This window comes from Brienomyrus brachyistius, chromosome 21 (assembly GCF_023856365.1).
Source record: "Brienomyrus brachyistius isolate T26 chromosome 21, BBRACH_0.4, whole genome shotgun sequence".
In the NCBI taxonomy this organism is placed as follows: domain Eukaryota; kingdom Metazoa; phylum Chordata; class Actinopteri; order Osteoglossiformes; family Mormyridae; genus Brienomyrus; species Brienomyrus brachyistius.
In genome coordinates, this window is record NC_064553.1 from 1,140,792 (window position 1) to 1,156,133 (window position 15,342).

The following is a 15,342-nucleotide window of genomic DNA, read 5'->3' on the forward strand; positions in this document are numbered from 1 at the left end:
TTCCAAAAATAAGCCACCAACTCCAGGCCACCGATGTGTGTGACTCAGTGGTTAGGATGTTGCGCGTGTGAGTGGAATGTTGTCGGTTTAAATCTGGGGTCGGCAGGGTGATGTCACCATTGGGCCCCTGAGTGAGGCCCTCAGTCCACAGCTGCTCCAGGAACTGGCTGTCCAGACTTTCTCAGAAATATGTGCTGCTTTGATAAAATCTAATAAACAAAATGCAAAAATAATGTAACAGGCAGGTCCCAGTAATACCTGCCTTTCATTCTGGGAAGAGACTCATTGTGTGATTGGTCAGTGTGCCTTGTCCCCCCCTTTTATTGGGAGAGACTCATTGTGTGATTGGTCAGTCCACCTTGCCCCCCCCCCTTTATTGGGAGAGATTCACAGCATGATTGGTCAGTCTGCCCATGCCCCCTTATCTGGAAGGATCCCTGGTGTGATTAGTTAGTCCCCCTGCCTCATCAAAAGAGTTTCCCCATGTGATTAGTCAGTCCCCCTCCCGTGTTGGTGTTTCAGTGCTGCCGGACAGCCCCAGCTTCCCCTACCGCCGCTACGACCGGCTGCCCCCCATCCACCAGTTCTCCATCGAGAGTGACTCCGACCTGTCCGAGACCGCCGAGCTCATTGAAGAGTACGAGGTGTTTGATCCATCTCGGCCGCGGCCCAAAGTCATCCTCGTCATCGGTAAGGAGTCTGTTTGGCCAGTGACACGCCTGTGGGTTAGAGGTACGGTCATGTGACAAACGAACAGGAAGAGATTATGGCTGCATTTACAGGATATACAGTGTATTGATTCACGGAAAATGTGCAGCCGTACGACTTCCTACTATACACAACAATCATCGCTGAAGTAGTACCTGAAGTTATTAGGCTAGGGTTAGATTTTTTTAAAACTATAGATGAGTTAAACACCTATTTATTTTTATGCATTTACTGTAAAAGTTTATTACTGCAGATGGAGAAAGAATAACAACGTATTTACAAAAATATTAACGATTGTAAATATGTTTCAGGACTTTTTTTCTGTTCTTTGGTATTAAAGTTTAATGGTTCATTCTTCAGGTGAACGTAATTCAGCGGGATGGAGTCATTTTGGCGTCAGGTTTGTGGCGTCCCTAGTAAAACGAGGGCGGCCCTTTCTGTACACCCTGCAAGCATGGCGTCCGGCTCCTGGACGAGGCCTGTCAACGTGTCGCATGTAACATGCAAAGGGAAGCTGCTAACACAGGACCTGTCTGTAACTGGGCAACACATCCTGTAGGATGAAACATGCTATCAGTAGCTATGTCCCGTTAGCTGGTATGTCTCATCTCGGTTGGTATGTCCTGCTGCTTGGTACAGGCCATGTACAGGTCACATGGTGCAGGTCTTCTCTCCAAAGAGAGAAGGCCTGCATGAGTGCTTTGATTGGTGATGCCAGCCGCTGGTCACTGGTCCCAAGCACTGGTCCTGACGAAGTTAAACTCCTGAGCAGTTTTCCAGTTTGTTCTTGCTGACGCGCCATCCTGTTTTACGTAACTGGCTATAGCATCATGACTAGCTTAACTGGTGTTAATTTAGCTTAATTTAATATTCTGTGCCTTGGTGTGGGGGAGCATGGGTTATGCCCTGCTTCAGGACAGCCATCGGGGTGGGGGGCATAAGCATAAGGGGAGGGGGCAGTCACAGCTTGGCCGCACTGAATTGCAGGAGGTGAACTAGCTTATTAATGGTGCTGAGATGTGGAGCGATGGAACACGATGGCAGTTTTCAGCAGCGCCTGCGTCCCACAGCAGGTCGGATCGCTCAAGCTCAGTCGTGTACCCGAGTGACCTCAGTGGGCCAAATGCCCCCCCCCCCCCACCATGCCGGCTTCAGATCCTCAGTGTGAGGTCAGCCGATCAAAGCCGCCCCCAGCCTCATTACTGGGCTCACAACAAAGGCGGCTGGCTGCTGAGTGCCCCGCTGATGGGCACCGGTGTGGCCTGTCCTGCTTCCTAAGCACTGATAGATCTCAGGCATTTAATATTTCAAGACACCTGCAAACAGAGCTGACCCCCATGACCTTACTGTCATGCCCAGGACCCCCGGGACATTTTCGTTTGAGCTCTGCTGGACTGTTGCAGCATTTGGGGGGGGGGGGGGGTTGCAAGGTATAAAAATACACCACACTCTGCCACCTTCTGTCACACACCGGGGTCTTCAAAGAGCACCTTTTCCCCCCCGCCAGGTGGCCCAGGCAGCGGCAAGGGTACGCAGAGCCTGAAAATCGCCGAGCGATACAGCTTCCAGTACGTGTCCGTCGGAGAGCTGCTGAGGAAGAAGATGATCCACAACGCCACCAGCAACAGGAAATGGGGCCTCATCGCCAAGATCATCACCAACGGGGAGCTGGCACCCCAGGTGGGTCAGCACCAGCGGGGCGCTGGTACCCCAGGTGGGTCCGCACCAGCGGGGTGCTGGTACCCCAGGTGGGTCAGCACCAGCGGGGCGCTGGTACCCCAGGTGGGTCAGCACCAGCGGGGCGCTGGTACCCCAGGTGGGTCCGCACCAGCGGGGGGCTGGTACCCCAGGTGGGTCCGCACCAGCGGGGCGCTGGTACCCCAGGTGGGTCCGCACCAGCGGGGCGCTGACATGCCATGGAGCACCGACTGTGGGCCGGCCGCGCAGAACCTCGGTCAGGCCGAGCCGTCTGATACTGCTGTGGGGGTCTGACCTGCAGAGGGTTAATGGGGTGGGGGGTGTCTGTGTGACTGTGGTTCATACACCCCCCAAGAAGCTCAACATGCAGATAAGCAGAAAGCTGTCTACAGTTAGCACTGGACGGGAAGCTGAGGGGTGAAGGAGAAGAGAGAATGGGGAATACATGGAGAGGCCAGGCCATGTCTGTGTGCGGCCCTGCTGACTGACTTTCCCCTGTGCCTCTTCAGGAGACGACCATAACCGAGATCAAGCAGAAGATCATGAAGATCCCAGATGCCACTGGAATCGTCATCGACGGCTTCCCGCGAGATGTTGGACAGGCCCTGTCCTTCGAGGATCAGGTGAGCGCCTTGATGCTATGTTATTCCCTGATGTATTCACCTGTGATTCTCTCACTGTTCTGTTTGCAGTTTGTTGGCCACTGATTAGCTAGTCAGATACGGCAGCAGTGGAGACGAGGAGGAAAATTCACCAGCGATTTCTTAATACTTGGAACATCAGGTGACCTTAGAAGATGATTCCCAACATGTGTCTCTGCTTTGGTTATTTGTGCTGGTTGCACTGGATGATTGATATGGCAGAGATGATGGTACAGTGTGGGACACCGCGGAACAGTGCGGCACAGCAGGGCACAGTGCAGCACAGCAGGGCACAGCAGGGCACAGCGCAGCACAGCATAGCACAGCACACTGGGGCACAACACAGTATAGCGAGGCATACCACAGCACAGCACAGTGCAGCACAGCACCACAGCATGGCCAATTAAAGTCACGGTGTACTCACTGCAGGTGTAGGCGCTCCAGAGAGGCCCTTTTGATGGCATTGGGCCCGGAGCTGGAAAGCTGACTGTCAAATCCACCTGAATAGCATTGTGTTGATACAGGGAGGGTTTGAAAGGAGAGTTTCCAGGAGGAGAAAATGTCTCTTCTAGCACTAGTCTGGGAGCTGGGAGCTGTGCCATATCTTCTGTGAATACACACCCCCGGCCATGTGGTCCCCCCACACCGAAAAGGTAATCAGCCTCTTTAAGGTACATGGGGAGACATATTAGGTTATGCTGCATGAAATCCACCACAAACATCAGGGAAAGTAAATAATAAAAAAAATTACTAATTTAGTCACTTTTATTCCTAAGGATGTCTTGTTTATAGGTTTCAAACGCAGTTTATTTGATGTATTCGTGTTTTTTCAGCACGGTCGTGTTAAGGTATCCCCCCGTGGCTGTGTGAGGAAGCTGCCTGTGCCATGGGGCTGTGCGGGAGAGACAGAATCCCCCCTATTGCTCCGGCGTGGTCAGACTGCACTCAAGATGACTAATGAGCCAATCATTGCTGTGAATTGGCCAGTGGGTGGGGGGAGGGGGGGCGAGTGTGGGCTGAGGGACACGGGGGGGCTGGGGGGTTAGCTCAGGGGGCCCTTTTGTCTGCAGAATCCTTTAGACTGACAGAGGTGGTCTGCAGAGTGGCAGGGGGCCTGAGCAGTGGTGAGGCTGCGTTTCACTGCCAGTTGTGTTTCTCTGTTTCGCTGCCGTGTTCCTTGGGTCCTGAGGATGTGAGGCAGGTCCTGTGTGCCGGGTTCGGCTGGGCTGAGCCACTGTGCCCACAGCGCGACGCAGCCGGAGTGAGGCCACTGTGCGCCCGTCCGCTGTGGAGGCTGACAGGGGCTCAGGGGGTGGATTACGGTCACGGTTATGATTACGGTTATGGTCACGGTTACGGTGACGGGTATGAGTATGGTTATAATTGCGGTTACGTTTATGATTACGGTCATGGTTATGATTATGGTTATGATTACGGTTATGGTCACGATTACGGTTATAATTGCGATTACGGTTATGATTATGGTTATGGTCATGGTTATGGTTACGGTTATGGTCATGGTTACGGTTATGGTCACGATTACAGTTATAATTACGGTTACGGTTATGATTACGGTTATGATTATGGTTATGGTCATGGTTATGGTTATGATTAAGGTTATGTTCACGGTTACGGTCACGAGTATGATTACGGTTATAATTGCGGTTACGGTTATGATCACGGTTATGGTCATGGTTATGGTTATGATTACGGTTATGGTCACGATTACGGTTATAATTGCGGTTACGGTTATGATTATGGTTATGGTCATGGTTATGGTTACGGTTATGATCACGGTTATGGTCATGGTCTCCTGGATTGCGCAGCAGAAGTTTCCTCCTAACTTTATGTCAGTGGGACCTCAATGGTTAAACCAATGAGTGTTTCCAGTGGGGTGCTGGGGTCTGTTCTGTCATTCCCACATGTGGGTGAGGCAGGGGGCAATGGGTTAATGACAGCTCCAGGTCTGCACTCTACAGCCACATTGATTAATGGTGTTTTCTGTTTACTTCTGATATTTGGGCACAGCTGACAGCCGCTGCCCCCTGCTGGACAAGAGGCTAATCATGTTTGCTTAAGCATAGGCGAATTGCAGGCTGCCATTCTCAGATCACTATTGCATCGTGAAATTTTGCCTTTAACATTGCCGGAGCTCCACGAAGCAGCTCTCCATAGCACAGATTTAAAAACAGTCGCATTTGTTTGATTACATCCATTGCATTACACACGTCCCGTAATCAGTAATGGAAGGATGAAGTGGCATGGCTCGCCCTCCCAGGACAGAGCACTGGCTCTCAGAGATCCTCCCTGCAGAATCAGCGTGGGGCCCTGCATGCTGTTCAGCTGCCCCACCTGGGGTACCCCGCCCCCTCCCCCCGGCACCCCGCATAAACCCCGCCCCCTCCCTCCGGCACCCCGCATAAACCCCGCCCCCTCCCCCCTGGCATGAACCCTGGTGTGTTCATAAGTTTGATCATTTCTATTTTTTCATATGCAATCAGAGTGTACAAACGTAGGGGGTTGATAAAAAAATCTATTTTTTGGGGGATTCCCCTGAAGAGCAGCCCATTGTCCTGAATGGAGCAGTCCAGGGTCCTATAGGTTTGCATTAAGCGTGCAGCACTCAGCTGCTGCTTTCGGGGGGGTCCACCCCATGGGACGGTTATTCCTGCAGGATCCCGTCAAGCTCTACGCAGTATTTATGTGCCGCTGCTCCCATTGTCTCGGCTTAATCGTTTCGGATGACAGCCTGTTGATTTATTTCAGGTTCCAAAATGGCGCCATCACTTCACGCACTTTCTTGCCTTCTAACACATTTTCTTGACTATTTTACTGAGTCATTTATATCCATCGCTCAGATCTCACTGAAGGCACCACCTGAGGAGAAATTACTGGCAAAAAACAGGGCCGATATGTGGTATCCATGGCAACGTGAACTTTGATTTAGTCCAGGTGGTCGCGATACAGTCGTGTTGTTATTTTTCTGTAAGAATAATTTCAAATTTAAATTGGATGCCAGAGTCCGGTCTCAGAAAGGCTTATTTGTTTCCAGCGAGGGAGGGGCAGAATATCGCCATGACTTTCTTAACGTCAGTAACCTCTCGCAGAGGAACAGAGCGTGCACACAGGCACATGTTAGCTTAATGCTAACGATGCGGTATTAACATGTTCTGTTTCTGCATTCCACATTTTTAGCTCATGTGTAAAACCTTCACGTATAGCGGCGTGAGCTTATCTAAATGCTCTGCTCACTTCACTCGGTGACGGCCGGCTGCAGCTCCGTGCTGAAGGTGCATGTCTGTGTTGACCCCCCCCGACCCCGCAGATCTGCACGCCCGACCTGGTGGTGTTCCTCGCCTGCGCAAACAGCCGTCTGAAGGAGCGTCTGGAGAAGCGGGCAGAGCAGCAGGGCCGCCCAGACGACAACCCCAAGGCCACCGAGCGCCGGCTGGCTAACTTCAAGCAGAACGCCATCCCACTGGTCAAGTACTTCCAGGAGAAAGACCTCATTGTCACGGTGAGTGCTCAGCTGGCGGAGGACCGGACCGGCACGCAGAGACGTGTGCTCCGGTTGGCATTTGACAGATTACTCTGATTGGCCTTCGGCCTTTGAGAGACTTGCTCTGATTGGTCTTTGGGAGACTACTCTGATTGGCTTTTGATTTAATCTGGCTGACTTTGTGGTAGAATAGGGCTAGTCAGAGTTTGGAAATACTCATCTTGTATGACACCTGGACAGACCTGCCATTACAGACATGAGGAGCATGAGGAGCATGAGGAGCATGGGGAGAGTGCGCTGGGTACCGCCTGAGAGGAGTCGCCCTCCTGACAGGCAGCCAGTTTGACAGACAGTTTAGCGTAAAGCATGTCTCTCCTGGGAACAGCTGCATGGGGTTGGGTCTGTAACTGTGATCCCCTTTCCTGATCCGGCAGTCTGCAATGGAGAAAAGCAGCAAACGCGACACGTACCATCAGAGGTGAAATCTGTGCATGAACCAGCCCTGGGTTCCAATTCAGATCCATTTAGTAAGTGGAGTCTGTTGGCTTAGGAGGCTTTTGTTTTTATCTGCGGCGATGGAGGGTGGGGGGGAGGCTCCTTGTTGCAGCCCACTCCCAGCTTGCTGGGTGGGGGGGGGGGTGCGTTTTTCCATCTGTCCATGACTCAGATCATACAATGTCCAGGCCCCAGTGCCTGGATCCTAGAATTCACAGCAAGCCTATTCTGTACTCCTGCGACATCCGAACTCAGATTCCTGTAATGGAACCTGCCCTTCAAGGGCAGCTCTGCCTTGTGGATTGAAGCATCCTAGTCTTCTTATTGGGTACCTGCCATCCAGTACCCGCCATCCAGTACCCGCCATCCAGTACCCGCCATCCAATACCTGCTCTGGACACACAAGACACCATTTAATTGAAAATTCCAGTTTTCGGGCAAAACATCTGACTTGAAGTCTGACTGAAGTTGGGCTGTCACTGGCTGTATTATCAAAATGCCTGCTCGTTGCTGTAGTCACTGGATTATATTCTATTTGTTTTAAGAACTTTAACTGCACAATTAGACAGAGGGTGGGATTCGAACCCCAAACCCATTGGTGCTATAATATATAACATTAATTTTCACAGTCACTCAGATGCTTGTCAATCCATCTGCCTTAATAAATAGCTGCTACATTTGTGTGTTGTAATCTGGCTGCCTGTGGGCTGGTTTCTCTGGTTGTCCAGAAGTTCACCCGTTGTTCGTGACCTTGATCTGCATTCTGAGAGTAATCGCTGGCTCCCTTTCCTCAAACATGTCTGTAAATCAGACTGGCACCTTTCATGAAGCCTCAAACACTATGATGGCCCAGGAGTGATGAATACAGAAGTAAATGAAGAGAGACACACATCGCGGCAAAGGGGAGGGACGCAGAAGAACGTTTGGTGGGGGGGGGGGGGGGAGTTATGCTGCCACTTATGTTATGAGATCCTGCAGCCACTTCCAATCCCAGGTCTCAGTGCAATAATTCCCAGCGTTTGGTGAACTAAACATCCCCTCAGGCCGCGGTGACTATGGTTACTTAGAGCTGCCTGACCTCACTCTCTGTCCATTTGCTTTTGGCGGGGAGGGGGGGGAGTTTACCTGTAACAGGCGTGTCCTCCCTTTGATTCCTACCATCTGGGCGGGTTTCAGATTCACGCCTCTGGACTTCAACTCACAAAAGCTGCAGGAGAAAAGCGGCAGAGAGAGTGGCAGAGAGAGCAGCAGAGAGAGAGGCAGAGAGAGCGGCAGAGAGAGAGAGGCAGAGAGAGCGGCAGAGAGAGAGAGGCAGAGAGACCGGCAGAGAGAGAGAGGCAGAGATAGTGGCAGAGAGCAGCAGAGGGGCAGAGAGAGCAGCAGAGAGCAGCAGAGAGAGAGGCAGAGAGAGCGCCAGAGAGTAGCAGAGGGGCAGAGAGAGAGGCTGAGAGAGAGGCAGAGAGCGGCAGAGAGCAACAGAGAGAGAGGCAGAGAGAGCACCAGAGAGTAGCAGAGGGGCAGAGAGAGCGGCAGAGAGCAGCAGAGAGAGAGGCAGAGAGCAGAGAAAGTGGCAGAGAGGGGCAGAGGGGCAGTGAGAGTGGCAGAGAGGGGCAGAGGGGCAGTGAGAGTGGCAGAGGGCAGAGAGAGCAGCAGAGAGCTTTCATACGGGCTCATTAACTTTTACTAATGACCCCGAAGCTGTAAAAACTCTTTGAAGTGAATAAACGGCAGTTTTCTGACATGATCGGTTCTGCCCATGCGGGCTTTACGCAGTGTGATAATTATCTCATTTGTCATTTTTCTAAGGTCCCCTTTGTCAATGTGCCAGATCGCCGGACCCCCTCAGTAAGCTCTATCCATACGCTGATGCCTGGGGGGGCAGATCTGTACTGATTTATTTTGCTAAAGGTCACCGTTTGAATAAGCTCTGCCTGTCTCACTCCCATCTAGGGGCTCAGAGTTACTGACACTCTTCCCCCTCAGTCACTGCTCTCATCCATCCATCCATCGGCCCTCACCCATCCATCACTATCCATCCATCTGGCTCTTAAGAACATGGCTGGATAATTCAGCAATGTTGCCGTGGGAACCGTGTTTACCCATCTATGAAGGCTGAACCTGGCACTGGCGATGCAGCTGGATGGAATGCAGTGGGCGCTGAGGAGAGGAACACAGGCTAGTTATAAATATGAATGTTTATATTGTTCATGGAGTCAATAATTTTTCTATACGCAGGCGAGAAACAGAAAGATCACATCGGAATAGTTTTTACTTACAGCTCGGAATAATGCAGCCGATCTGCAGCTGGATCGCCACGCACTGCAAGGATGTTTGTCCAAAGAGAACCCCACTCAGGACGACCAGCTCAGGGACCCGAGGATGCTGACCATTTGCGCTTCTCGTGACTCAGACATTCTCCAGTGAGAAGGCAGGCCTTCGCGAGGCTGGAAACAGAAAGACTCACATTTGGGTTTTCAAAAGGCCTGTGTTCTGTCTGCAGGAGTATCCAGTTTGAAGTTCTGCTCTCCTGCAGAAGCCACACCCATATAATTGGCTGTTTGTGCGGCCCAGACTATCGGATCACACAGCCAGTTGGGACCTACATTTGCTCATGGTATCTCAGCCAGCTGACAGTTTTTATTATTGTTGTTGTTGCAGGGGTTGCAAAGTGAGATGAGATTTCCTCGCGTTTGTTATATTTATTCCCTGCGGGGCTACATTTTGCCAACCGCTTTAATTGCGACACCTTCCCCTGAATGAGACGTGACAGCGAGGAGGCCTCACGCATGAAACGGGGCCCCGGGGGCGCTCACAAGGGCCACTGCGGCTCGGGTGGATGAATTCTTTATTCGTGTGGGGTCAGTATTGCCCCAGTGACTCTCTGTCTTGGAGGAAGGTGACATACAGTCTGGAAGTCACCGAGCAGTGACCAACACGGAGAATTTATCAGACGGCCACCGGGGCCCTTGGGGAGACTCTCATGACACGCTTTGTATTTTTCAGGAAAGACTCTGGCAGGAAGTGCAGGATAACACTAATGATTATGTGTAATCACAGCCCTAGCGGTACGGAGCTCAGTCCCCTTCCTGCCCCCCCCAATACCCCCAGGACACGTGTTGAGTCACTGATGCACGTCAGCACCTCAGCCAGAGTCAGCCTTATCAAATGATGATTAGCATTTCGCAGCCCATAATAAAGCAGCTCTGACAAGCTGGAAGTCTTTTAAGTGAGGATTTTTTTTTGCGTGACTGTGGGAAGAGCCACCGTGAGCTGATGGGCACTTCTAGGCATGACGACCTTCATCCAACAGCCGCCTCCAGCACGGTAACGTCAATGATATGTTCAATATCGACCGACTGACCGACCGACCGACTGACTGACCGACCATCCATCCACAGTCTCGGCTGGTCATGAACCAGGTGAAGGCATTTGGCAGGTTGCTGCTTTAATATTAATCATGGTTTAATGGTAGCCTTTAAGATTTAAGGTTGTACTCTCACATGCTATGCTCTCTCGACACTCACATGCAATGCTCTCTCTCTCAACGCTCACACATGACGCTCTCTCTCGACGCTCATACACAACACTCTCTCTCGACCCTCACATGCAATGCTCTCTCTCTCGACGCTCACACACGACGCTCTCTCTCGACGCTCACATACGACGCTCTCTCTCGACGCTCACATGCAATGCTCTCTCTCTCGACGCTCACACACGACGCTCTCTCTCGACGCTCACATACGACGTTCTCTCTCGACGCTCACATGCAATGCTCTCTCTCTCGAAGCTCATACACGACGCTCTCTCTCGACGCTCACACACGACGCTCTCTCTCGACGCTCACACACGACGCTCTCTCTCGACGCTCATACACGACACTCTCTCGCAACATTCACACACGACGCTCTCTCTCGACACTCGTACACGACACTCTCTCGCGACGCTCACACACGATGCTCTCTCTCGACGCTCACATACGACGCTCTCTCTCGACGCTCATACACGACACTCTCGCGACGCTCACACATGACGCTCTCTCGCAACGCTCATACACGACGCTCTCTCTCGACACTCGTACACGACACTCTCTCGCGACGCTCACACATGACACTCTCTCGACACTCACATGCAACGCTTTCTTTCAATGTTCATATGCAACACTCACAACCAACGCTCACATGCAACATTCACACATGACGCTCTCTCTCGATGCTCACATGCAACGCTCTCTGTCGACGCTCTTTCTTGCCGTCCTGCCTACTTTTGGACCCGCCGTTCCCCGCCAACCTTCGCATTCACACCCCATCTGTGATTTTGCCGCTTACTGGGAGTGCAGAGGAGGGTGCGTAAGGCTCCAATCTGCCCCTTCCTTCCACGATCCGGCCCAGCTGTCCCCCTGGCGCTCTCTCACATTCCTCCACCTGTTTCCATAGCAGCCATTCACGCAGTGGGTGGGACGGGCCCTCAGCACGCTGCGCGGTAATGTCACACCCCACACAGAGACGCACTTCGCATTGAGCACAGCAGCACCACAGCTCCTGTGCCACATTTGTGTTTTAACGGCTGATTGAGATGTTGGGTTTAATCTCTAATAGGGGCTCATTAACACATGTGCTCAGGTGCCTGATTATATAAACACCTTAACATATTACACTGACCTCTAATGGGGACACACAACATGATTACTGACCTGGTGTGGATTCTTCGGGGTGGGATTAAACACCCCCCCCCCCCCCCCAAACGGCGAGTTTCCTCGGCTGACACTGCGTATGACACCATTACGTATGCCTGCGCAGCGTTCAGCCCCTTCGTGATACGCTACTTTCCCGTCAGCCCACACCAACACCAAGATGCTACATGCTAACGCGCTAATGGGTTCTTACTGGGCTGACATGCACCCAGTCATACATCAGTGGTCGGGTTATGGATCAGGACCAGAGGGTCACTGTGGCCCTGCTGAGAAATGGCCTCCATGCGCACGACTCTGTAATTTAGTAAAATACTCTAAATAAATGTGCTAAATATTTAAATCATACGTATGTAGCTCTGAATCCAGCCTGTACCTGAGAGGGTATTACCCGTCCATCACATGGGGCGACATCTAGACCTCCCCTTTTGGGATCTTTCCTTCTTTCCGGTTGTTAGTTTAATCCCCTTCTCACATCAGTTTGTGTGTCTGAATCGCGCCACTTCCCTGGACTTCAGCCTTGTGATTTGCATGTGAAATACTGAGCACTGGCAGCTCATTATCAGTCTCAGTACAAGAGCATCTGCAGTGTCTCCACCAAGATTCCAGTGACTTTATTCCCTGCTTGCACATATTCACTTTTATCGAAAAAGAAAGTTTGCAGGTTCCAAGCTCCGTGTGGTGGGGCTGGCGATTCTGGCTGCGATGGGGTCAGTGACTAACGTGGGATTACACGCTACAATTACAGCGCTAGACAGCAAGGGTCCCCAGTGCCTGTCTGCACTGACAAAGATGATTAACTTACGGGAAACTTGTCGCCCGCAGACAGCCGGGTAAATCTGCATGGCAAACTCATAAATGACCAGAAGAAAAGATAATGATTAATTACAGGATCTAATTAATGTGAGGCGTTTCGAGGCAAAGCTGCAGCGGAGGCTGTATATTAGCACATATTTAAGACTTCTGCAGATCTAATTCACGCCAGGCTGAGGTCCAGGTTTCGCTCATATGAATCATAAGCATCAGTCGAATTAACCAGCTCTCCTCTGAGCTTAATGTGTGCGGGAATTCTGGTTCTGATTCATGTACCGGGGAAAAATTTGTCTCTTAAATTACTGCATTTTTTTCATGAAGTTCACCAGGGAAACATTTTTTAACTTCAGTCAGGGTAATAAGCCGCTTGCTTGTCTGTTGGGCTTTTCAGGTGGCTTTGACCTCAGCTGAAATTCATCCCATTAGGTGACTCCAGGAAAGCATGAAAGATGCCTTTCATTTGCGCTTTAATCTGACTTAATCCCTCAGAAGGTGCCGGAATGCGCAGCCTGCACTCAGGGCTTCAGACACTGCCTTTGATGGGGCTCGAGCCCTGAAAGGCCGACCGCGCCGAACGGGGGTCTCTCTCTGTCCATAGTCACTCGGCGTCAGAGACACGCAGAGGAATTCCAGTAGCTGAAATGTTAAATGCTGTTGTGGGGGGGTGGGGGGGGGCAGACACTCATAAGGGCACTTTATTATGGAAAAGAGTAAAAGTCAGCACAGGTGGCAGCAGGTGACCAAAAAAGCTGATTCGCCAACCAGAATAACTGACAGCTAACCAAATTAACCAGCCAAAGTAACTGACTGATAACAATATTAACTAACCAAAACAGACAAATAATACAATCAGCAGTAATAACTGACAGATAGCATGATTAACTGACTGAAATAGCTAACAACGTGATTAGCCAATCAAAATAACTAACAGATAGCAAGACTGACTATTCAGAGTAGCTGTCAGGTAACCTGAAAGTAGCCAGACTGGCTTAGTTCACTCGGCTGCGGGTTCAGTTGCTAAATGCACATCCTTGGCTAACGGCCGAGCAAGAGGGGGATCAGTGGCCACCGGGAGAGAGGATGAGCCCACGACAAAGCCCTCTGTCAGTCTGCATCACTGCAGTCAGTGGCGCCCCACAGTGGCAAGCCTGGGGAATGCAATGGGTCCTATGCACGCAGACACACCAGCCACTCGCCGGCACTCGTGGCTCTGATCCGGGTAACACAGACGGCTGTGCGGCCAATTTCACATGAGATTTACGGCGGCATCTCGGGGCTGCGTGTGGTGAATTGTGGATAGAAAGGAAGATGCACCCGCTTCTGTAAGCGATGCTTGTTTCCTCCAGATGTGTGCAGTGCCTTGGGGCAGAAGCTGCTGTGGAGGGTAAGGGGTCCCGGTGTGTTAGGCGAGGGGCAGTGTGCAGCGGGCGGGACCCCCTGCGGGGGGCTCATCAGGCACCATCCCACCAGGAGATATTTCCGCTAACGCTGTCGAGGCGTTTGGACTTTCGGGCCCCCAGCACGGCTCCCAGATGCTTTCTGACGAATTCACAGCTGAATGGCAGATAATTAGCAAAGTGCGGGGGCCCGGTCACACTGTGCTCCTCTTCTCCTCTATGGGGGCTTTTCCCTCTTTAGCAAACTTGGCAATTAAACTGACAGAAGCTCTGGTGCTCATTGGAGGTGGGAGGGAACTGTTTGTTACGGAAAGTGCTGGAAGCGCTCGCCGGAGTCACTCTAATTAATGGGTCCGATGGCCCCCCAGGCCCCGAAGGCAGGGACACGGGAAGGTCACATGAACACGGGAATGTGACAGCCGCACTGCTACCATGGAAACTGGCAGGGCGTGGCTCGGGCCTCCGTGACGTGAACGTGACTCCATATGATCTGAAGGTCTCAGCGCCAACACAAGGCTGGGGCGTCTACAGACCAGCCATCATCACGTCCACCTGGGTCACTTGGGCTGAAGGGGGGTGTCCAGGCTAAGGCGCTTAATCCACGTTTCTCTCCACAGCTGGACGCAGACAGAGATGAAGAGGAGGTCTTCTACGACATCGGTGTGACGGTCGACAGCAGGCTCTTCCCCACCAAGGAGCCTGTTGCCGGTAAATTCCATGAATCGTCATGCATGTTAAGGCGCATCCTGGGATCAGCGTTGATGGAAATCCCAGAGGAGGGATGACATCACCGCAGTGGGTGCTAAGCGAGCAGCTGTCCGTCCTGCCTGATAGGGTGGCTGAGCTCAGGTTAGTGAGCAGAGTTGAGTCTGCACACCCGCGGGCTCTGCTGGGGGCTGAACGTCAGCTCACTGAAGCGGCAGGGAAGTGGGGGGGTGTGGGGGGGTGTGGGAGCGGCTCTTCCCATTCTTCATACAGATAAACTGACCTTGGGTCCTTTTTTGCTGGCCACTGTGGGTCTCAGTGGTACAGCTCAGAGGATGTCTGACTGAGGTAGGCATGGTGCTGGGGAAAAGCGTGAGACAGAGGATATGTTTCCAGGGAGACATAACAGAGATTTTACAGCTGAAGGGTGCGTTTCCAAGGAGACATATTAGAGATTACACGGTCAGACAATACGTTTCCAAGGAGACATACCTGAGATTATACAGTTGCAGTATACGTTTCCGAGGAGACATACCTGAGATTATGCAGTTCCAATATACGTTTCCGAGGAGACATACCTGAGATTATGCAGTTCCAGTATGTTTCCAAGGAGACATACCTGAGATTTTACAGTTGCAGTAAACGTTTCTGAGGAGAAATGTCAGAGAATTTACTGTCCATGCTGTTCAGCTGCCTGCT

At 51.7% G+C, this 15,342-nt stretch overlaps 1 protein-coding gene across 1 annotated transcript in view; it reads left to right on the plus strand.

Annotated features, from left to right (window-relative positions):
- ak5 (adenylate kinase 5) overlaps positions 1-15,342 on the plus strand; it is a 28,497-nt gene that overhangs the window by 4,250 nt on the left and 8,905 nt on the right. The window contains exons 3-7 of the mRNA XM_048988658.1: positions 523-690; positions 2,216-2,388; positions 2,916-3,029; positions 6,373-6,564; positions 14,556-14,646. Coding sequence (XP_048844615.1) covers positions 523-690; positions 2,216-2,388; positions 2,916-3,029; positions 6,373-6,564; positions 14,556-14,646 — 738 coding nt within the window. The remainder of the gene's footprint in view (positions 1-522; positions 691-2,215; positions 2,389-2,915; positions 3,030-6,372; positions 6,565-14,555; positions 14,647-15,342) is intronic.